The sequence below is a fragment of the Danio rerio genome, chromosome 8 (assembly GCF_052040795.2).
Source record: "Danio rerio strain M-AB ecotype USA chromosome 8, GRCz13ab, whole genome shotgun sequence".
NCBI classification, from domain to species: Eukaryota; Metazoa; Chordata; class Actinopteri; order Cypriniformes; family Danionidae; genus Danio; species Danio rerio.
In genome coordinates, this window is record NC_141028.1 from 3,422,501 (window position 1) to 3,447,570 (window position 25,070).

General features: G+C 34.3%; 2 protein-coding genes across 9 annotated transcripts in view; both read right to left on the bottom strand.

Moving 5' to 3' along the window:
* Window positions 1-16,420, bottom strand: part of cltcl1 (clathrin, heavy chain-like 1) — a 112,507-nt gene extending 96,087 nt beyond the window's left edge. For all 5 annotated transcript variants that reach the window (XR_015497382.2, XR_015497381.2, XR_015497380.2 and 2 more), the window contains exon 1: window positions 16,255-16,420. Coding sequence is in view for 2 of the 5 variants with exons in the window: in XM_087264073.2 (XP_087120199.1) it covers window positions 16,255-16,296 (42 nt within the window). In the remaining 3 variants the exon portion in view is untranslated. The remainder of the gene's footprint in view (window positions 1-16,254) is intronic.
* A 3,365-nt stretch (window positions 16,421-19,785) lies between these two features.
* si:dkeyp-117b11.1 overlaps window positions 19,786-25,070 on the bottom strand; it is a 101,117-nt gene continuing 95,832 nt past the window's right edge. For all 4 annotated transcript variants that reach the window (XM_087264153.1, XM_087264152.1, XM_087264151.1 and 1 more), the window contains one exon: window positions 19,786-20,084. In XM_087264153.1, the coding sequence (XP_087120279.1) occupies window positions 19,968-20,084 (117 nt within the window). In that variant the 3' untranslated portion in view covers window positions 19,786-19,967. The remainder of the gene's footprint in view (window positions 20,085-25,070) is intronic.

Below are 25,070 nucleotides of genomic sequence, written 5' to 3' on the forward strand. Positions count from 1 at the left end.
CGTTCATTTTGTTCAATTTGCCAAAATATTATTAAAATGTTACGAATTGCTTCCAAACACATCTAAAACTAGCCCAAAAGTTTGATCACACGACAAATAAGTCATAAATAGAATACTATAAAAAGGAGAACATAATAATTCAGTGTTTACCTGCTCTTTCGTCTATGAAGGTATTGTCGTCTCTTTGCTCAGCTCACCTCTTCATGTCTTCAAATGTCAGTGGTTCGTTCAGGTTACACTGACAGTCACAGTAATCTTAACCAATGTACACAGTCTGAGCCGATAGGAGCCATGATAATCAGTTCACCTTTCAAGTCTTCTGGTTCTTGAGTCGTTCGTTCATCACTTGACAGAATGACTCAAACCCGAGGACTCGAGAGATGAACAGATCAACTCTTTTTCCATCTCTAAACACATATGATTTGCCCGTGATGAACGAAGGGCTGTTTCTCAATTCCAAGAACGCAGAGAACGGACTTGTGTTCTTGTGGAGAGCGGTCTTGCCAGGTGTCCACAGATGAACGAACTCAGGAGACCGCGAGGGCAGAGAACGCGTCCTTTGAGAATTGAGATGCTGCGTTCTTCCTGATGGTCATATGACCTTCACGTGTTTTAAATGGTAAATTATTTAAACATTACAGCATTCATACAACGATTTATTGTTTCCCCTTTTCAAAATATATACTTTGCATAAAAACATTATAAATATATGCACAATATAAATAAAACTGATTTTAATACGAATTTCAGCAAACAAACACCCTAAATGTGTTTATTTCTTTATTAAGATGTCCATGGTAATGTTTACTTTCACCGTTTCATTTACGGAAACTCCTGATGTAAATAAGTGATCTCTCTGAACTTTAATAATAAATCTAGATAAAATGCTGCACTTCCCACCTCCAGTCGCAATGACTTCTGGGACTTCCAGAGCGAGTTCGGTGCTCAAGTCTGCATCAGTGCGTCCTCGATATCAAGAACACATCCGGGAAGTTTCACGCGTCCTCCGTACTTGCGGTCTTGAGTATTGGAACTGAACTTAGGCAGCTGATGATGACGTTACACGAGAACACGAGGACGCAGGACCACTGAAGAACGCATATTGAGAAGGACTCAGACCCGATAGAGGACTCGAGAGATGAACGGTTCAATTCTTTTTGCGGTTCTAAACGCATATGATTGGCCTGTGATGAACGAATGACTCAGACCCGATAGAGCAGTGGTCCCCAACCACTGGGCCGCAGACCGGTACCGGTCCGTGGAACAATTGGTACCGGGCCAGGGCCACATAAGAAAACATAAATTACTTCTGTAGAACATATTCCCCCTGCGACTTGGTTTTTTCCACTCACCCCCCGCCATCTCACGTGAAATGGACGTGAAATGGTTGTATTATAGTTAATATGTTCGTCAGTTGAGATGTTTGGCACAGATGTTATGTATTTGATGCATATAAACCTTGATCGAAACATAATCAGACCGCGATAGTGCAACTAGCGAATGCACACTGAGTTGTTTATGATTAACCTGGGCTGTTTCTCAATATGCGTTCTTCAGCGGTCTTGCGTCCTCGTGCAACGTCATCATCAGCTGCCTAAGTTCAGTTCCAATACTCAAGACCGCAAGTACGGAGGACGCGTGAAACTTCCCGGATGTGTTCTTGATATCGAGGACGCACTGATGCAGACTTGAGCACCGAACTCGCTCTGGAAGTCCCAGAAGTCATTGCGACTGGATGTGGGAAGTGCAGCATTTTATCTAGATTTATTATTAAAGTTCAGAGAGATCACTTATTTACATCAGGAGTTTCCGTAAATGAAACGGTGAAAGTAAACATTACCATGAATATCTTAATAAAGGAATAAACACATTAAGGGTGTTTGTTTGCTGAAATTCGCATTAAATTAGTTTTATTTATATTGTGCATATATTTATAATGTTTTTATGCAAAGTATATATTTTGAAAAGGGGAAACAATAAATTGTTGTATGAAGGCTGTAATGTTTAAATAATTTACCATTTAAAACACGTGAAGGTCATGTGACCATCAGGAAGAACGCAGCATCTCATGTTTCAAAGGACGCGTTCTCTGCCCTCGCGGTCTACTGAGTTCGTTCTTCCGAGGACACCTGGCAAGACCGGTCTCCACAAGAACACAAGTCCGTTCTCTGCGTTCTTGGAATTGAGAAACAGCCCTGGATGCACGAGCGCAGCAGCTGTGTTCACGTGAAGAACGGATCAAATCTCTTTCCGGCTCTAAACGCATATGATCGGCTTCTGCCTTTCCACGATGAACGACTTAAAGGACTTGAAATGAATGATACCACCTGCACAAATGTGCGCACGCACGGATGAACGAATCACTCCCTGAGAGGACTCGCAGTTCCTGAGTCATATTGAAGATTCGTTCAAAATGAGCGAATCTTTCATGAACGACCCACCACTAGCAGTAAAGCCTGATTTCTACTTCTGCATCAAGAGACCGGCGTAACCCACGTCGCATGCAACGCGCGTAGCTGTGCATTTATACTTCTGCGCGCTGTCTCTGTTGCTCTGCATTAACACTTCCGAAACGCTAGTTAGCAGTGAGGTGTAAATGTTCCTCTGTGTCGAGTTTCTTCGCTACTTTTTTGCTTTTCCTGAACACTTCCGGGATGTACAAGTGGCTCAAATTCGCTCATTTTGAGGCAGGAACCGGCGGACGTGCAACAACTTTAACTATGAGGTAAACACAAAACAAAACTTTCCATCCGGAGCTCCTTCACGGTACTCCACACTTGTAAACAATCGCTACATTGGGTTCGCGCCATTCGCGCGGCTCTCGGTCCCGCCCAGACTCGTCAGCGCTACCAAGCCGACCAATCACAGAGCTTGCGCCACGTGTTGTTGCAACGTGTAGTTACATTTTTTGAGAGGTGCACGTCAGTGACGCCGACGGGCGATGCGTCAGCGCCGTAGCAAACGCCGGTGTTTGATGCAGAAGTATAAATCAGCCTTTACTTAAAACTAGCTGCAACATCAATAAAGGGTATTTTAAGCTTTTGTCATTTGAATGTTCAAAGCTTCTGGTCTCCCATGCAAACAGTTTTACAGGCTACTTGTTAATATATAAGAGCAATTCCAGAGTTATAGACGTGACATTTGCAGTAAAAACTCAAAACATAAATTCGCATAGAAAGTATATGTTGATTGTGTATGAGCGTCAAAAGTGGCTGATCTGTTCGGCAAAATATCTGACTGCGTGAACATCTACCAAAGAGCACATCATATTTTATTCTTAAGAATATTTCATTGACTTATAGTCATTATAACATTTTTACATTTTACATTTAGTCATTTAGCAGACGCTTTTATCCAAAGCGACTTACAAATTAGGACAAGGAAGCAATTTACACAACTATAAGAGCAACAATGAAGAAGTGCTATAGGCAAGTTTCAGGTCTGTAAAGCCTAAGAAGGAAAGTATTAGTAATTTTTTTTTAAATTACAGTAGTTGTGTGTTCACATTTTATATCAACGGCAATTTTTAAAAAACATTCTTTTTTTTTATTTAAGTTTTTATTGCAGAGACATACAATTCACAGCATCAGTAGACATGTCACTTTTAGAGCTTTTCCACTTCAAATTCGCCATTCAGGGATCAAAGAGGAGACACGAATCTCTTCATGACAGTGACAGAACAACATACCCCTTTGCCTTATTTTACATAATCCTTATCAAAACTATATACAGAAGAAAAAAAGGCAAGGGACAATATTATCAGTAAAATTAATCTTATATTCTATAGAAAAAAGACATTAGGTTTAATGGGATTAATGTACTCAATCCATTTAAACCACAAGTCAACAAGTCGTTTTGGCTTTGCACACAATATGTAATTTTCTCTATAATGAATATATTTTTCAAAACATCAATTAAATCCTGCATTTGTGGTGGATTTAGGCATGAGATAATAACTGTTTTCAGGGTATATCGCAGTTTGGAAAAGACAAAGTTTTAAAATTGCAAACATTTTCTGAAATACCGTTCCTAAGGTATGTGTAAGATTTTTTACAATTTTTTTTGTCTTGTTTCTTTAAAAAAATTTATGTATTGTTTTTTACTCAAACATTCTCACAATACCATGATATTTTTATCCAAGGTTATCACACCATCAGAATCTTATACCGGCCCAAGCCTAGGTGGGCTAGGTTCACACCAGCATCTAGTAATGGCTTTTTTTTTTTACTTGAAGCAAGGATGACTCTATACATATATATGTTGTTTTCTTTCTAAGAAATCTATTGACAGCAAACCCAAATAAAGTACCTCAAAGCTGAAATCAATTGCAGTATTTAAGATACTTTCTAAAATGCTATGCATCCCTTTCCAGAAACTTCTAATATTAGGACATTCCCAAAATCTGTAAAAATGATTAGCGTAACGACAAACTTTTTGAATAATAATATAAATCTAAAGACAGATACTTCTAGCAAGTTAATAATGAGGCATTGGAATCAGAATGTGAAAACGCATATCCTAAATAAATAAATAATAATAAATGCTAACAAAGAAATGCAAGGTAAAGAGTAACAGAGGCTGCGATTTCTGCTACCAGATCTATTTTCAGCTGTCAAACACACACATGCAAATACACTATAGTAATTTATAGTAAATGCTATGGTGTACTATTAACCATATGACACCTCCACTAGAGACAGAGATGATGCACTAAATGTGCCTAGTTGGTTTTTTATGTATTGGCGATATATATTGCATCATTAAAACTGATTGAGATCATGTCCATGTGTTGTCTATTTAAGTCCATATGTTGATTAATGTGGCAGGCCTAATAGAGAGTATATTTTTACAGTTTTTTTAATCAAATCAATGCCTCCCTGGTAAGCAGAAGAAACTTAAAAATCTTAACGATTCCAGTCAAAACAATCCAGCAGTGAATGAACTCAAACACACGTTCAAGACATAAAGCTGAGCTGCAAGAGGCCCAAAGTCCCGTCGGCTGCAGATTCTTGGCATTCTTTCACCAAACTGCACCGGCTGAGCGTCTCACAGCAGAATACAAACACACAGGGGCAGAAATCAACACAAAACATTGAGGAACTGAGAAGGACGTGCTAGAAAATTACACCTACGGCAGAATATGATGTGAAATACAGCTGCACAATACATTAAAAAAGTTTTGAGTATTTTCTATGCAATATTCATATCTATATTCCTACATTCAAGATTCATATTTTCCTCACTTTTTTTTCAGAGTGCACTGAAATGAAAATTCTGGGCTGGGCTGTTATAGGTCAGAATTAGAGATGCCAAATGTATCACTAAATTATTGTAATTGCAATAATGGTATATGCAATATTCATATCGCAGAGAGATGCAATGCAATTTGTTTTAGGGATGCACCAAAATGAAAATTCCGAAGCGTAATGCAGTTATTCTCTTGAAATTAAAGCAGCAAAATGTAAAAATTATTTTTATTGCATTAATGGTATATGCAAAATTCACATAGCAGAGAGTTGCAATAAGTAATTCTTTTTAGTGATCCACTGAAATTATTTTATTTCATTTTTTCTGGGCACATGCTCAGTTTCTTTGAATATGAACATAATATTAAACTACATTGTTTTCATCAGCGTTGGTTCGGTTGCACATAGAGAATAATGTCTTTATTCTATTCTGGTATTACCACTCTTAATTAATACACATTTGCATATAAAGTAAATCGTATCTCAAAGCATTTACTGGGGCACTGGCGAATTTTAAAGGGGTCTAGTGACGCTCCTGTTTTTTTTTAATATACACACACACACACACACACACACACACACACACACACACATATATACATATATATATATATATATATATATATATATATATATATATATATATATATATATATATATATATATATATATATATATATGTATATATGTATGTATATATATATATATATATATATATATATATATATATATATATATATATATATATATATATTTATATATATATATATATATATATATATATATATATATATATATATATATATATATATATATATATATATATATATATATATATATGTATATATGTATGTATATGTATGTATGTATGTATGTATGTATGTGTGTATGTGTATATATATATATATATATATGCACAATATAGACCGGAAAAAAATATCATTAAAGCAATAATGCTATAGACAATATTCACCTACGTATGCACCTAAATAAAAATTCTGGGATGCATTCGGGATGGCTAAACCACAATGACATTATATGTTGCATTGGGGCTGCACAACAAATCAAAAAAGTATCGTTATCGCAATAATGTTATATGCAACTTTCATATCTCACAGAGAAAATGTAATTTTTCAAGAATAATCTGGAGTGGTCTAAACATAATTTCCTCATATGTTAAAATTATGGTGGCACTGCGGCATGGCTCAGTGGTTAGCACTGTGGCCTCCCAGCAAAAAGTTTTTATGTTCTGGTTTTCCCCACAGTCCAAACACATGCGCTATAGGGGAATTGGTTGAACTAAGTTGGCTGTAGTGTATGAGTGTATGAGTGTGTGTGTGTGTGTGTGTGTGTGTGTGTGTATATATGAGAGTGTATGGGTGTTTTCCAGTACTGGGTTGTGACTGGAAGGGCATCCGCTGCATAAAACATTTGCTGGAATAGTTGGTGGTTCATTCCGCTGTGGCAACCCCTGAAAAATAAGGGACTACGCCGAAGAAAAATGAATGAGTGAATGAATGAATGTCAGAATTAGGACTGCAAATCTTGTTGCAAAATGAAAGTTAACGTGAGAATTCTATATGCAACATTCATATCACAGTGAGATGCACAACATATGAAAAAAGTGTCTTTTCTTTTCTCTAGGGGATATATTATATTGCAAGTTATGTCACTATGGCGATACTCAAAGGAAATATCACACAATTTCCCAGTATCTTGCTGCCCTGGAGCTGTCAGAGATATAAATGTGAAGCAGCATCTGCTTTCAATCAGCTGAAGAGTGAGTTCCAGATGCGTGTTTGGAGGAATCAGCGTATTGTGTGAATGACAGAGAAAACACGGCCTGCGAAAAAGGTGAGGCCGGGACAATCACACACACATACACTCTCACACACACTCACACATCTCTGTCCTGCAAAATGTTCTCAATGCTGTGTGGAATGAAACTTCATTAGCACTCGACTCTCAGGGCAAAATAACACTGTCCTATTGTTTACCGTCACAGAAAACACACCGGAGGACTACTGTAATACAGAATATAGAGTTAAGGGTAAAATTATTCACCCTCCTGTGCAATATTTATTTTTTTTCAAATATTTCTTAAGTGATATTTAACGGACTAAGAAATTGTTCACAGTATTTCCTATATTCCTGTCATAATTCTGACTTTAACTATATAAATAAAAGTTTTAACATCAAATCATTCAAAGAATCATTTCACACACAGAAAAAATAAAGAAATAAATTATTTTGCTACTATTTTTTTAAATTTATTACTTATTATTTACTTTCATTCATTAATTTTCTTTTCGGCTTAGTCCCTTTATTAATTTGGGGTCGCCACAGTGGAATGAACCGCCAGCTTGTCCAGCATATGTTTTATGCATCACTGGGAATTATAATTGACTTATTTTATTTAATTATTTTTTGTCTGTTTGCTTATTTGTTTTTCTGTTATATGTCATTCATGTACTGTTGTTTGGATTTGTGTACTTTTTATTTGCAGGTATGTTCAAACATGTTATCAAACTCACATATACTGTGCAAGAGGACTGCTGCTACACTTGCAATCAGAATTATTAAACCCCCTAAATTATTAGGGCCCATGTTTATTTTTTTTCCCCAATTTCTGTTTAACAGAGAGCAGATTTCTTTAACACATCTCTAAACATAATAGTTTTAATAACTCATTTCTAATAATTGATTTACTTTATCTTTGCCATGATGACAGTGAATAATATTAGACTAGATATTTTTCAAGACACTTCTATACAGCTTAAAGTGACATTTAAAGGCTTAATTGGGTTAATTAGGTTAAATAGGCAGGTTAGGGTAATTAGGCAAGTTATTGTATAACAATGGTTTGTTATACCCTAAAATGACATTTAAAAAATTAAAAACTGCTTTTATTCTAGCCCAAATAAAACAAATAAAATATTTTCCAGAAGAAAAAAAATTATATCGGACATACTGTGAAAATTTCTTTGCTCTGTTAAACATCATTTGGGAAATATTTAAATGAGAAATCAAAAATTCAAAGGGGGGCGAATAATTCTGATTGTAAATGTATGTGGGCAAGGGTTAAGTGTTTATTTACATTCATAAAAACGCTCAAAAAAAGAAAAGTAGAAACTGCACTTTGGTATATTCTGAATGTTATTCATTGGTGTTACATAAATAAAGGTAATTAAAAAAGAAATATTCATATATAATAAAAACTATTTCATTCTACAAAACTTTCTTCAGTTAAACAAAGAGAAAACTGAAATCATTGCGTTTGGGAACAGAGATGAGGTTCTCAAGGTGAATGCGTACCTAGGCTCTAAAGGTCAAACGACAAAAAATAAGGTCAAGAATCTTGGTGTGACGCTGGAGTCAGATCTGAGTTTCAACAGTCATGTCAAAGCAGTCAGTAAATCAGCATACTATCATCTCAAAAACATAGCAAGAATCAGATGCTTTGTTTCTAGTGAAGATTTAGAGAAACTTGTTCATGCTTTTATCAGCAGCAGGGTGGATTACTGTAATGGACTCCTCACTGGCCTTCCCAAAAAAAAAGTCAGACACTTGCAGCTCATCCAGAACCCTGCAGCCAGGATTCTGACCAGAAGCAGAAAATCAGAGCACATCACACCTGTCCTCAGGTCTCTACACTGGCTGCCAGTTACATTCAGAATAGATTTTAAAGTATTATTACTGGTCTATAAATCACTAAATGGCCTAGGACCTCAATACATTACAGATATGCTCACTGAATACAGACCTAACAGATCACTCAGATCTTTAGGATCATATAAACTAGAAGTTCCAAGAGTTCAGTCAAAGCAGGGTGAATCTGCCTTCAGCCACTATGCCCCTTGCTGCTGGAATCAGCTTCCAGAAATGATCAGATGTGCTCCAACATTAGGCACATTCAAATCAAGACTGAAAACACATCTGTTTAGCTGTGCCTTTACTGAATGAGCACTGTGCTGCGTCCGACAGATCGCACTATTATGTTTTTCGTTTTCTTTTTCATTCTTTTATAACCTATTTTAACTCATTTTAATTTGTTTTTATCTGTTTTTAATAATTTTTATTGTCTATTGTCTACATTTTATGTTCCTAAACTTGTCTTTTTTATTCCTGTTTATGTAAAGCACTTTGAATTGCCACTTGCCTTGCCTTGCCTTGCCTTGCCTTACATGCGCAACTTTACCTTTTTTTTTCACTGAGATATCAATGTAGTTTTTATTACAAGTTTCTTTCTTGTGCCTTTATTTTTATATTTTTGATTTATCTTTATTTTATTCCATTTTATTGTGGGATTTTGCAGTGATCAAACTGACTGTAAATAGAAACAAAAGCAGGATTTAATGTGCATGTCTAATTTGAGATACAGCAATAGCATATTGACCCAAAAAAGTGGAAACATGTTTATCCATTTAAATGAAAACAGCATTTTTGTGGCCTGGATACTAGTTCCCAAGTGCACATGTTAGAAAATTATTTAAATTAATAAATTTGATTTGAGATATAGTTTTTAGAAATACAGATTTTTCACTTTAATTATTTTATTTTAACATGTTAAACAAGTTTTAAAAAATATTACCTGAAATTATATACATATATATTTTTTCCACCAATTTCATCATTTCTAATAACTGATTTATTTTATCTTTGCCATGATGACAGTAAATAATATTAGACTAGATATTTTTCAACACACTTCTATACAATTTAAAGTGACATTTAAATGCTTAACTAGGTTAATTAGGTTAACTAGGGTAATTGGACAAGTTATTGTATAATGATGGTTTGTTCTGTAGACTATCGAAACAAAATATAGCTTAAAGGGGCTAATAATTTTGATCTTAAAATGGTGTTTAAAAGATTAAAAACTGCTTTTATTCTGGCCGAAATAAAACAAATAAGACTTTCCCTAGAAGAAAAAATATTATCAGACATACTGTGAAAATTGTCTTGCTGTGTTAAACATCATTTGGGAAATATTTAAAATAGTAAAAAAAAATTTGAAGGGGGGCAATTTTTTTTTACTTTAACTGTATATATATATATATATATATATATATATATATATATATATATATATATATATATATATATATATATATATATATATATATATATATATATATATATATATATATATATATATATAATTAATTTAATTAGCAATAATGAGTTAAAAACCCAAAGAAATTTTATTTAATTCTATTCTTTCCAGACAGGTTAACCCTGGTAATAATAAATAAATAAATAAATAAATAAATAAATAAATAAATAAATAAACACACACACACACACACACACACACACACACACACACACACACACACACACACATTGGTGTAGTTAAAGGCATAAATGGAGAAATAAATAACAACACAATCAGTAACAGTAAATTACAATTTTCACATTCTCTAATTAAAGAGAAGTTGTTGATAATTATGTTAATTATGATAATTTTCAATGATTATTCCTAATTTTTTATTTGCATATTGAGCCTTAACTGTAAAAACATTGCATTAAACTCACATAATTTAACACATAAACTATACAGCAAAAATATATCATCACAAATTATTAAGATATAAAAATAAGATCATGATTTTCTAGCAGCTTTGAAACCACAGTAGCTTGTAGTAGTGGATGAACATTGCATAATCATTCATTCAAGGTTTTGTCTCTTATTTATGAGGGGTTGCCACAGTGGAATGAATCGCCAACTATTCCAGCATTTGTTTTACACAATGGATGCCCTTCCAGCCGCAACCCAGTACTGGGAAACACCTATAAACACTCACATTCACACACACACACACACACACACTCATACATGTACACTACGTCCAATTTAGTTTATTCAATTCACCATTAGCGCATGTGTTTGGATTGTGGGGGAAACCAGAGCACTCGGAGGTAGCCAACACCAAGACCTGGAAAACATGCAAACTACACACAGAAATGCCAACTGGCCCAATCAGGACTCAAACCAGCGACTTTCTTGCTGGTATTTTTGCTATTTTTAAAATATTAGTATTAAACATATACACATTTCGGTTTTAGATTTGGGTTTTACTTTTGATCCACTTCCAATGTTGACTACTGTATATTTGATTTGAGAAGTCACACAATACACAAATAAACATGACTCTAATGTTTATGAAACACAAGCTATGAGTGTCTCCAACACTGCAACTGCTGCTCATGTTGTATCTGGAACACACTACACAACTTTAATCTGGACTAACACAACAAACAGCACTGAAACATTCCCAAACGGCCCTCGGTGGTGTCGGGTATTTGGTGTGTTTTTAAAGCACGCATGACATGACAGCACTTTGCCGGTTTGATCTGCAGGGAAGGAATAGCGCATGTCTGGAGTTACTGACGGTGCATTCACATCCCATAATAACATCTGACTAATGCAGTATAGAGAAGGGAGACTGTCAATACATCAGCCTTAAGAGAACTGCAATTAAACCTGATGAAGAAACAGTCCCAACCAACAGTGAATGACCATGAGAAGAGCCGCAGAGCACGTCAACACACTTCCACAAGGGATAAAAACCCTATTCACAGGCCTTGCTTTCATAAAGACAAGCTTTAGCACAGTGTTTTCACTGATGAACATTACATTAATACAGGTCATCAATAATATTAGCTTCACCATCACTGAAAAAAAATTATTCAAAGATGATTCCTTGGATTTACTCAATTTTTTACGGTAAGTGGTTGTGAACAACTTATTTGGGCTGAATTTAAACAAACAAATTAGGTTGAACATTATTAAACTTAATTTGTTTGTTTAAATTCAACAAATAAATTGATTGCAACAGTTCTGCAAGCAACACTTTTTTCAGTGATCTCTGCATGCTTGTTTTACTACAGTATATTGTTTAGCATGCCTTGCAACAACTGTGCAATATATCATACAATTTGCTACTAAATGTCATTTTCGTCATGCAACTACTGCCATAAAATGTCAGAAAGCAGTGAGCTGTACTTCTAGGTTGAGTGATGCATAAATGACAAATATACACAGTACAAAATGATTACAAACGCAACGTTTAATTTTGCATGCGATTAGTAATATATTAGTGCTGTTAAATGATTGATGACTAATCATACAAAAAACGTTTGTATTTTTGTAATCCTTCTGTACTGGTTTTATTATGCGAACAAACACACAACACACATCAGTGTATACACAACGGAAATGTTCATATTTATATATAACAAATTTATACATATTTATATGTGTAATATTTGAAAGTACATACACGTGTGTGCATTTAAATACATGCATAATAATTATTCACAGATACATATATTATGTAAATACAAAGTTATTTTCACCACGATTAATGCTGAATGGATAGATGGACAGATAGACAGACAGATATAGACAGACAGACAGACAGACAGACAGACAGACAGATTAGATAGATAGATAGATAGATAGATAGATAGATAGATAGATAGATAGATAGATAGACAGACAGACAGACAGACAGACAGACAGACAGACAGACAGACAGACAGACAGACAGACAGACAGACAGACAGACAGACAGACAGACAGACAGACAGACAGACAGACAGACAGACAGACAGACAGACAGACAGACAGACAGATAGATAGATAGATAGATAGATAGATAGATAGATAGATAGATAGATAGATAGATAGATAGATAGATAGATAGATATGCAGTTAATTACTGTACAAGTAATTTTATGTTACAACACTTGAAATAGCTACATGACTACAAGAGTGAACTGCAAGAAAGGGAAAGTAGGATTACAATTTGTAAAAAAAAGTTGCTTTTAAGTCTAACATAATAATTAAATAACTGCTTACTTAACTGCATTATTTTCAATGTTGTACACTGTAACACTTTGTTAAAATTTCAGCTATGTAGTTCAAAAAATAAACAAATAAAAAAATACACTACATAACAAATATTATTCTAGTGTCATGCAAGTAGCAATTTCTGACAGGTCATCATAGTTAAACTATAATACAATGTAGCAATTCTTTCAAATATTCAATTCAATTCACCTTTATTTGTATAGCGCTTTTACAAAGTAGATTGTGTCAAAGCAGCTTCACATAAATGGTGATAATAAATTGAAACAGTGTAGTTCAGTTTTCAGTGTTTAAGTTCAGTTCAGTTCAGCTCAGTTCAGTGTGGTTTAATAGTCACTACTGAGAGACCAAACACTGAAGAGCAATCCATCGATGCATATCATTCAACTGTGTAGCAATATCTAACGCGTCATCATGGTTGAACTGTTAAAATGTATCAATTCTTTTCAATGTCCGACAACTATATAGCAATTTCAAACGCATCATTATGGTTAAACTGTTACAATGTATCTTTTTTTTAATGTCAGAAAACTATGTAACAATTATAAACATGTCATCATGGTTGAACTTTTTTTTTAAATGTCACGCAACTCTGCATTTTCTGACGTGTCATTATGTTTAAACTGATACAAGGTATCAATTGTTTTAAGTATGTCAGGCAACTATGTAACAATTTTAAACGCATCATCATATAGTTGATGTATCAGTTCTTTTAAATGTCAGGCAGCTATACAGCAATTTCAATCAAGTCATCATGACTGAACTGTTACAATGTATCTTTTTTATGTCAGGCAATTAGGCAGCAATTTCAAACGCGTGATTGTACTTGAGCTGTTACAATGTATTTTTTTTAGCCATGGTTGAACTGTTACAATGAATCTCTTTTATGTCAGGTAATAATGTAACAAATTCAAACGCATCATCATAGTTGAAATGTTACAATTTAGCAATTATTTTATGTGTCATGTAAATATGTGGCAATTTCTAATGAGTCATCAAAGGTTAACTGTTAGAATGTCTCTTTTTTTACGTCAGGCAACGAAGTAGCAATTTCTAACACGTGATCAAAGTTGAACTGTTACAATCCATCTTTTTTTTACCTATGGTTGAACTGTTACAATGTATCTTTTTTACGTCAGGCAACTATATAGCAATTTCAAACATGACATCATGATTGAAGAGTTACAATGTATCTTTTTACGTCAGGTAACTATGTAACAATTTGAAATACGTCACCATGGTTGAACTCTGTTACAATGTAACATTTTAAGTGTCATGCAACTATGTAGCAATATCTAACATGTGATCATAGATAATCTGTTACAATGCATCTTTTTTACGTCACGCAACTAAGCAGCAATTTCAAATGTGCCAATGTGGTTAAACTGTTACCATGCATCAATTCTTTTAAGTACATCAGGCAACTATGTAACAATTTCAAACACATAATCATAGTTAAACTGTTAAAATGTACCAATTATTTTAAATGTCAGGCAAACTATACATCTACTTCAAACTAGTCATCATAATTGAACTGTTGCAATGTGTCTTTTTTATGTCAGGCAACTAAGTAGCAATTTCTAACACGTGATCATAGTTGAACTGTTACAATCTCTCTTTTTTTACCCATGGTTTAACTGTTAAAATGTATATTTTTTATGTCAGGTAACCATGTAACAATTTCTAACACCATCATGGTTGAACTGTTACAGTTACAATATATCAATTATTTTAAAAGTCAGGGAACTATTTAGCAATTTCTAACACGGCATCATGGCTGAACTGTTACAATGCATCTTTTATATGTCAGGCAACTATGTAACAATTTCAAACGCATCCTCATAGTTGACCTTTTACAATGTATCAATTCAAGTGTCAAGCACAGAACAATGTAGCAATTTCTACCGCGTGATCATGGTTAAACTGTTACAATGAATTTTATTTTACACCAATGTAACCCTGCCGGTCCTACACCACCCAACCCTCTCCAAGCTGGTTTCGACCTAGCAACCTTCAGCATGGGAGTCGGTTGCTCTAACAAGGAGGCTAAAGACCATGGCCTCTAGCGTCTGTCGCTAGAGCACCTTTAGAGGTCAGAGGAGTGAGGTTTACCTGCACAGCACTTACTAGGTGGCCTCCGTTACACTCACCCCCCTAAACCTCACTCCCATCCGGGTCACGGCACCAATGTAACCCCGCCGGTCCTACACCACCCATCCCTCTCCAAGCTGGTTTCGAACTGGCGACCTTCAGCATGGGAGTCGGTTGCTCTAACAAGAAGGCTAAAGACCATGGCCTCTAGCGTCTGTCGCGAGAGCACCTTTAGAGGTCAGAGGAGTGAGTTTTACTTGCACAACACTTACTAGGTGGCCTCCGTTACACCAGGCAACTATGTAACAACTTCAGATGCCATCATGGTTGAAGTGTTACAAATGTATAAATTCTATTAAGTACATCAAGCAACTATGTGACCATTTCAAACATATTATCATAGCTGAAGAACCGTTACAATGCATCAATTCTTTTAAATGTTAGTCAACTATAAAGCCATTGTAAAGTCATCATGATTTAACTGTTACAATGTATCTTTTTATGTCAGGCAACCAATTAGCAATTTCAAACAAATCATCATGGTTGAACTGTTACAATGTATCTTTTTGTAGGTCAGGTAACTATGTAACAATTTCAAACCTCATCATGTTTGAACTGTTACAATGTATCAATTCTTTTAAATGTCAGACAACTAAATAGCAATTTCTAACATCATAGTTGAACTATTACAATGTATCATATACTTTAAATGTTAGCAACTGTATAGCAATTTCAAACACGTCATCGTGGTTGAACTGTTACAATGTATCTTTTTTACGTCAGGCAACTATGTAACAATTTCAAACACCATCACGGTTGAACTGTTACAATGTATCAATTCTTTTAAATGTCAGGCTACTAAGTAACACGTAACGCAACTCTGCAATCTTGTAAATGTCACACACACACACACATGTATCATCAGCTGTGCAAGCTGTGCTGTAGTTGCAGGAGCGCGGGCGAGGCCGCTCTTTCACAGTTGCGTGTTTACAGTTTTGTCGGCGTCGAGCGCAAATGTTGCGGGTGTTTGTGCGGTTTTACCTGCAGATGCTCCTGGAAGCGGATTGGTAAAATCTGCGCCATTCTCCCGCACCAACACGCAGAGGAGGAAGATGAGGAAGACGGGGCGCAGATGAAGAGTTTATCTTAGTGTTGTGTTCCTCCGAGTTTGTTGGACACGAATCTCCCGTGAATGATCGCCAATCCCTCGGTCTTCAGCCGGTCAGTGGGAACTTCTCGGAGCTCCGCCGGACTCCTCCGCGAGAGAATGTAGACCCGCGCGCAGTGATACAAGAATATGACAAGCTCCAGCGGTGCGGCGCAGATGCTGTAAACAGTCGCTCTCTAAAAGGATCGGAACCAAACTTTAGAGCTGGGAAGAGCGTTGAGTTTGCGGCTGAAGAGAGTTTCTAGGGTCTCCTGTACCCTTCCGCTCCAGACGAGCATGTGACAGCAGGAACTCCCCCTCCACCCCGAAATACTGGGGTCTATTTCTGCACACTCACTCACTCAGAGCAGTAGCAACAACAATACTCAAGTCACCGAGGCAGTGTTATTCTGTGTCATTCATATATTATTTATAGCATTTGTTTATTTTCGTACATATATATATATATATATATATATATATATATATATATATATATATATATATATATATATATATATTTACACGTTTTTTTAATTATTAATTAAAGGTTTAGTTCTCTTTAAAAAAATAATTGTCACATTTTACTCACCCTTCATCAGAAATCTTGTTTGAGTTTCTTCTTTTTTTTTTTTTTTTAAGTAATTTTGAAAAATGTTGGAACCTGTAACCATTAGTTTTCATAGTATTTTTGGTCACACTTTATTTTGATAGTCCGTTTGTTGAATTTAAGTTGCATTGCTTCTACATGCCAACTAATTCTCATTATATTATAAGTAGACTGTTAGGTTAGGGTTAAGGTTAGTGTAAGTTGACATGTACTTGTAAAGTTTCTTATAGTCAGTTAAATGTCTGTCGAAGTAACAGTATCTGCAGATATTCAGCAGACAGTCTACTAATACTCAAATGGACCAACAAAATAAAGTGTTACTGTATTTTTCCCACTATGGATATTGATGGTAACAGGTTTGTAACATTTTTTTTGATTATCTTTGTTTGTGTTCAACAAGAAAGAAACTCAGAAAGGTTTAGAACTACTTGAGAGTGAGTAAATTTAAATATTTGAGTGAACTTATTTTATTTGGTTCAACTGCAAAACTAAGAAAATGTCGGGTAAGAGATAAAAGTAGGGGATGCAATTATTACTCCAAACAGGAAGTGAAATATTGAAGTTGCATTTTAGATAGTAATTTGACAGGTGAAAAGATGTCTGTTATAGTCCATTCAAAAAATTGTTCTAAAATTAGGTTTTTAGCAAGACAGGCAGATACACCCAAACTTTTAACATTTTAGCCAGTGCATTAGTGCAGCCATACTTTGACTATGCTGCAGCTTTTTGGCACAGCGGTGGTGCTAAAAAAAGAAAAATAAATTGCAGACGGCCCAAAATGAGTTGTGTAGAATTGTTATGAAAGTACCTCCACTGACACATTTAAATAATGAACAATATAGTCAAAGTAAGTTTTTAAAAAGTTGAGAAAAGGGTGACATTTTAAAAATTAGTGATGGTTTTTAAGATTTTAAAGAAAATGGTACCAAAATATTTTCTTAATTATTCAATTCAATTCAATTCAGCTTTATTTGTATAGCGCTTTTACAATGTACAATGTAGAAAGCAGCTTCACATAAATGGTCATAGTAACTGTAACAGTGTAGTTCAGTTTTTAGTAATTATTATGTTTTAGTTAGTGAGGTACACTGTCATTCTACAAGAGCGTGTAGCAGGGATATTTACCCATTTAGATTTAAGAGTGAATCAGGTAGAAACTCTTTTTTTTTTTGTGTACGAGCTCTGCTGCAAGGAATGTTTTGCCCACGATTTTTAAAGAAATTTAAATTGAGAGTGGTTTTAGAAAGGAAATTAAAAAGTGGTTGTTTTACAGTTGAAGGATTTTGTTGTGCCGAGTTGCTGAACTGATGATGTTTGCACTCTATTTATGATTTGCTCGTACATTTTTTTAAGAATAGAGGACCACAATGGAAATAAGCCTGTGGCTTTTTTGTGTATTTTATCCTCGGCAGTTTTTAAAATATGTATGAATTAGTCTAACTGGACTTGTTTGTATATTTTTGTTAAAATAGTCAAATAAAATCAATCAATCAATCAATCAACTGTCTCTGTAAATGTCTTTTTTAATCAATAATAACTTATGGTCAATTGAACATTGAATTGAAACTCTAAGTAACATTTTTACAAACAACAAATAATTAGGTTACCTAAAATATAATTAAACATTTTAAATGTTTTGTTGAACATTTATTTGATTTAATAAAAATGTTTTTCTTTTTTTTAAATGTCTATTTAATTTTAATTAATTAAATATTAAATTAAAATAAATAATAAATTAAAATAAATATTTTAGTTATTTTTATTTTTAGCAGTCTAAGGACTTAAAGTTTTAGTTTAGTTTAAGTCCTTAGATTGTTAAAAATAAAAATAACTAACATATTTGTTTTAATTTATTATTTATTTAAATTTTATATTCAATTAATTAAAATTAAATAGACATTTAAAAAAAGAAAATTATCTTTAGTAAATCAAATAGATGTGACTGACAATATCTTATTGTTTTAGTTTAGTTTAAGATATTGTCAGTTGAATATATGCCTGAGGTGTACTTTTATTTCAATTAACATACTCTTTTTTTTTTTATTGTTATATGTCTATTAATAAATGTGTCTATACATTTTAACTCCAGTTTTAGGCATTTTTCAATTATAGCATTAAATAAATAACACTGAAAAAAACCCACAGAAATACTGACCTAAATTAAACATTTTTTAATACCTTGAACATTTATTTTATATCAACATTTTAAAACTTCATTTAACAGGTTAAGTTGATTTTAAATAAACATATTTTGTTTTATTTTGGTTTTAGTTTAGATGTTTTTTATTTGTAGTTATTTTGGTACTTCAACAAAAACTAAATATTTCAATTTGAATATTAAATATTAAAAAATATTAAAAAATATTAAATATTTAAATATTAAAAAATATTTTTAATAAAGCATAATTGAAAGGGGTTTTAAATAGGTTCAGTTCATAGCATACATTAGACTTAATTAAACCAAACAGAACAGAAAACCATTGTGGTTTTTCTTGACATATGAGCACCACAAGTAACATAATGCATGAATATCATTATTCATAACCACAATCTCTTAATTAAAAAAGCACAGTGTATTTTTGTTTTACATGTACAGCGGCATGCATATCAGCACTTCAAGGATCAGTCTGATAAACACCATGAAACTTTAGCAATATGAAAATTATTTTAATGTACCATGATATTCAAATCATGTGGTGCAACTTTTTTTTTTCAAAAAGTCCCATTAAGATTATTATAGCTTTGGCAAACCATAAAGGTAGCAGTGCAATAAACCGACCTTAATATTTGTGTGATTAAAAAATGCCAGAAAGTGTGACATTGTTTAATCCTTTATTTAGACTATAATACACCAATGAACACTACATAATCAAAACAATCCACCAACATAAAATTAACTGAACACACAACAAGCTGTTCCACTGCATTACACACATAATATTATAAATAATTTAAGCAGGATAAGTGTTTGAGTGTGTAATATCTGTGTCAGGTGTGTTAGGGCCGTGTGGGGTGTAAGAGATGAGTGCTGTGTTTGGCTTGACTCTTGCGGTCGATCAGCAGGATTGGGTTCATCATGTGATGAGAGATCATCTCCTGCAAACTGCTGAAGAGCTGGAAAACACAGACCATCATCATAAGCATCACGATAACATTTTGGACATATCAAAGGGGCTCTATTATGCTTTTTAACTTTACTGAGTATGAGTAGCTATATTATTTTCCTGGTATTCACCGTTTCGATACTGATATCAATAGTGATACTGGTACTTATATCAATATAAATAATGTTAATGATACTGGTACCGATACAGATAGAAACATTGACACTGATACTTATCAAGTTTAACAAGGGATGCTTGGTACTATTTTTCAGGAATAAGAATCAGTACCAATATTGTTTTCCTGTAACTCACTGATACTGATACTGGTATCAATACCTATACTGGTACTGATATCAATGCTAATGCTGGTGCTGATACCGATATAATAATGGTATCAATACTGATACAGATAGAGATAGCGATACTGATAGTGATCAAGTTTAACTAAGGATGCTTGGTACTATTTTTTCAAGAATGAGTACGAGTACCAATATCATTTTCCTGGTACTCACCAATACTGGTATCAATACCTGTACTGCTACTGATACTGATGTGAATACTAATACTGGTACTGATACCGATATAAATAATGGTACCGATACTAGTCCCAATACTGACACTGATACAGATATCAACACTGATGCTGATACTGATCAAGGTTTACTAGAGATGCTTGACACTATTTTTTTAGCACTGGTACAATACTGATACCTATACTGACACCAATATTAATACTGATATTTGTATAGATACTGCTACTGGTATCAGTACTGATATAGTTACAGATATTGATACGGATAGTGATCAAGATTAACTAAGGATGCTTGGTTCTATTTTTTCAAGAATGAGTACGAGTACCAATATCATTTTCCTGGTACTCACCAATACTGGTATCAATACCTGTACTGCTACTGATACTGATATGAATACTAATACTGGTAGTATTACCGATATAAATAATGGTACCGATACTGGTCCCAATACTGACACTGATACAGATATCAACACTGATGCTGATACTAATCAATTTTTACTAGAGATGCTTGACACTATTTTTTCAGCACAGGTACAATACTGATACCTATACTGACACCGATATTAATACTGACATTTGTATAGATACTGCTACTGTTACAGATATCGGTATTGATGCTGATACTGATACCAATGCATATACTGCTACCGATACCAATATAGATACTGCTACTGATACCGATATAGATACTGGTACTGAAACAAATTTCCATAATGATACAGATACAGATATCGCTACCAATATAGATACTGCTACTGATACCAATATAGATACTGCTACTGATACCAATATAGATACTGGTACTGATATAAATTTCAATAATAATACCGATTCAGATACTGATATCAATAAAGATACTGCTACTGATACCGATACAGATACTGCTACGAATACCAATATAGATACTGGTACTGATGCTGGTACTGATACAGATATTGATACTGCTACTGATACCGATACAGATACCGATACTGATACCAATATAGATATTGGTATTGATACAGATATTGATTTTGATACCGATACAGATACTGATATCAATATAGATACTGCTACTGCTATCGATACAGAAACAGCTACTGATACCAATATAAACACTGCTACTGATACCGATATAGATACTGATGCTGGTACTGATACAGATTTTGATACTGATACCGATACAGATATTGATACCGATACAGATACTGATACCGATATAAATATTGGTACTGATGCTGATACCAATAAAGATACTGCTACTCATACCGATATAGATATTGCTTCTAATGGTGATATACGGACAACGATACCAATAACGATGCTGGCACTAGTACTGATGCTGATACAGATACTAGTATCGATATTGTTACTGATGCTGGGACTAATACCAATACTGAACTTACCATAATTGAAATAAACCTTTCAGTTATGCTTAATTAAAAATAATATTCCGTTGGCAACTAACCGACGTAATAACTTAACTAAAAATAGTAAAAACAGTGAAAACAAAACTAAATAAACTTATTTTCAAAACATAAAAATCTTGCTATTTGAAGATAAACTGCCAACTATTCCAGTATAAGGCAAAGCAGTGGCGCAGTAGGTAGTGCTGTCACCTCACAGCAAGAAGGTCGCTGGTTCGAGCCTTGGCTCAGTTGGCGTTTCTGTGTGGAGTTTGCATGTTCTCCCTGCATTTGTGTGGGTTTCCTCCAGGTGCTCCGGTTTCCCCCACAGTCCAAAGACATGCGCTATAGGTGAATTGGGTAGGCTAAATTGTCCGTAGTGTATGTGTGTGAATGCTTCCCAGAGATGGGTTGCGGCTGGAAGGGCAGTCGCTGCGTAAAAACTTGCTGGTTAAGTTGGCGGTTCATTCTGCTGTGGTGACCCCGGATTAATAAATGGACTAAGCCGACAAGAAAATTAATGAATGAATGTATTCCAGTATATGTTTTATGCAGTAGATGCCCTTCCAGCCACAACCCAGTACTGGGAAACACCCATATACACTCTCATATACACTACGGCCAATTTAGTTCATCAATTCCCCTATAGCGCATGTGTTTGGACTGTGGGGGAAACCGAAGCACCCGGAGGAAACCCATGGCAACGCAGAGAGAACATACAAACTCCACACAGAAATGCCAACTGGCCCAGCCAGGACTCAAACCAGAGACCTTCTTGCTGTGAGGCGACAGTGCTAACAACTGAGCCACCATGCTGCCCAAAATAAATGTTTTAAAATATAAAAAAATAGTTATGATATATCATTATAATCATTATAAATATTATTTTAACTATTAATTTCAGGAGTATTTAAACATTTTAAAAGCAAAAACTACCTGAAATAATTTATACTAAAATAAAAATGAAATAAGCAAAAATTTGCAAAAAATTGAGCTAAAAAACAATATAAAACTAAAAAGGACAAAAAAAAAAGCAAATAATTATCACTATAACTATCATGATAACTGATTTACTTCAGGAGCATTTTTCTAAAAAGTATTTAAAAAGTTTGCCAAAAATCATAAACTCCTCCAGCTGTAATGAGGAAAGAGATTTTGTGGTCACATGAGGCTGAGCTTAAGCCAAAATGCAGAGCATTCCAACAATGTCCATGAAAATAGTCACATTGTTAAATTAGATAAATTTGCAATGATTCATTTGCAGTATATTAAATGTGCTTTAAGATGAGCTCAAACAGCAAAGCATGAAGCTCGCAACACTAATGTCAGGGGTTTGATTCTCAGAGAATGCATGAAAGAAAGGAAAAAAGCATTGCTGGAATCTAATATAAGTCAATTTGGATAAAAGTGTCTGTCATATATATGTAAACACAAAACACTTTGCTGTGTTCACACACTATTGGAAAATCTTAAAAGCAGGTGCTCGATCAAGGCAAACATAATAAAAAAGTACAAAAAACGGCTTTAGCTCTCCAAATATAAATTTAATTTAACATCACATGACCTGATGAAGACCTTGTTGGTAAATTTGTATATTTATGCTAAATATATATATATATATATATATATATATATATATATATATATATATATATATATATATATATATATATATATATACATATATACATACACAAAGGTAAGGGTAAGGGTAAGGGTAAAGAGGCTGGTAAGGGTAAAGAGGCTGTACGGGTGCTGATATTACTTAAATATATCACGGCTATCAGCAAAACAGATTCGAGAACCAGACAGAACTGTTGTGTGTGTGTGTGTGTGTGTGTGTGTGTGTGTGTGTGTGTGTGTGTGTGTATATATATATATATATATATATATATATATATATATATATATATATATATTAGCGCTGTCAAAATTAACGCGTTAACGCATGCAATTAATTTTAAATAATTAACGCGTTAAAAAAAATTAACGCAATTAACGCATGCAGGTTTTTTTACTTCCTGTTGTGGTGGACGTGTGTTCAACATGCATAAATGTGGATAAGACCAAGGAAGCACTTTTTGAAGGCAAGTTCCAGTATGAAACAATTAGTTGCATCACAAGTTATCCAGAATTTCATGCAATTTCGGGTGTTTCATTTTTAACTTTCGACTTCTGTTGTAAGTTGATACCGCATGGCGAACAGAAAGAAAATCCTCCGCATTTCGTGACTCGGTGTTCCTTTAAGGTAAGGTTACTTTTAAGGCTACACGGTAGAAATTTAATAAGAGTATTATCTTAATCATATTAAAATCGGAGTATTGGTGTATTATGTAAATGTACTCAGTAAGTCTCTGGTGAAGTCGCGAGCTGTCAAAGACAGGGCATTACTCTGCCTTTCAGCATGCGCCCTCCAAGTTTAGCGTGTTTCCTCATTAAACGCAATGAAAGCGTATGCTTCGCGTTGTTGTGTCAGAATCCTTGTGAAATACAGTAATACTTTAGAACGCTTAGTTTAGGACGCTTAGCAAATTTGATGAACGTGATCATGCGTGTTGAATCTGAGGGGAGTCGCTCCAGTATGGAAGGCCGTTGGGGCCAAAACGTCTGCAGCGCGTTGTGTGTGTGTCTGAGTGTGTGTATCTGTGTCAGGCCCGTTGAGGGGTGTCAGGGGTGGAGTGAGCATCGTATCTGAGTAGGGGCAAGAGGGGTATGCAATGTATTTAACGACCGGTTTGCAAGAAATTATCATTCATTTGCGGGCATTTGGGAGTCTCTGTGCACTTGCGGGATAGTCATAGTCTTAGCAACTGGATGAATGTAAAGGAGGATTAAGCAAAATTGTTTCTACTCTATAATTAATGTTCTCAACTCACAGCATTAAAACTTTACAATGAGTGCAACAGTTTGTATTCTATAGTTTATTATTATAATTTTTCATTTTCCTCATCTGCAATTCCTATATTTTGGCATTTTTTTTTGCAGTCCACTAAGAATCCAACATGGAAATCAATGTTTTCTTTATTGGCATTGATGTTTTGAAATTTTAATGTCATTAACATGACTGTGTTTTAAT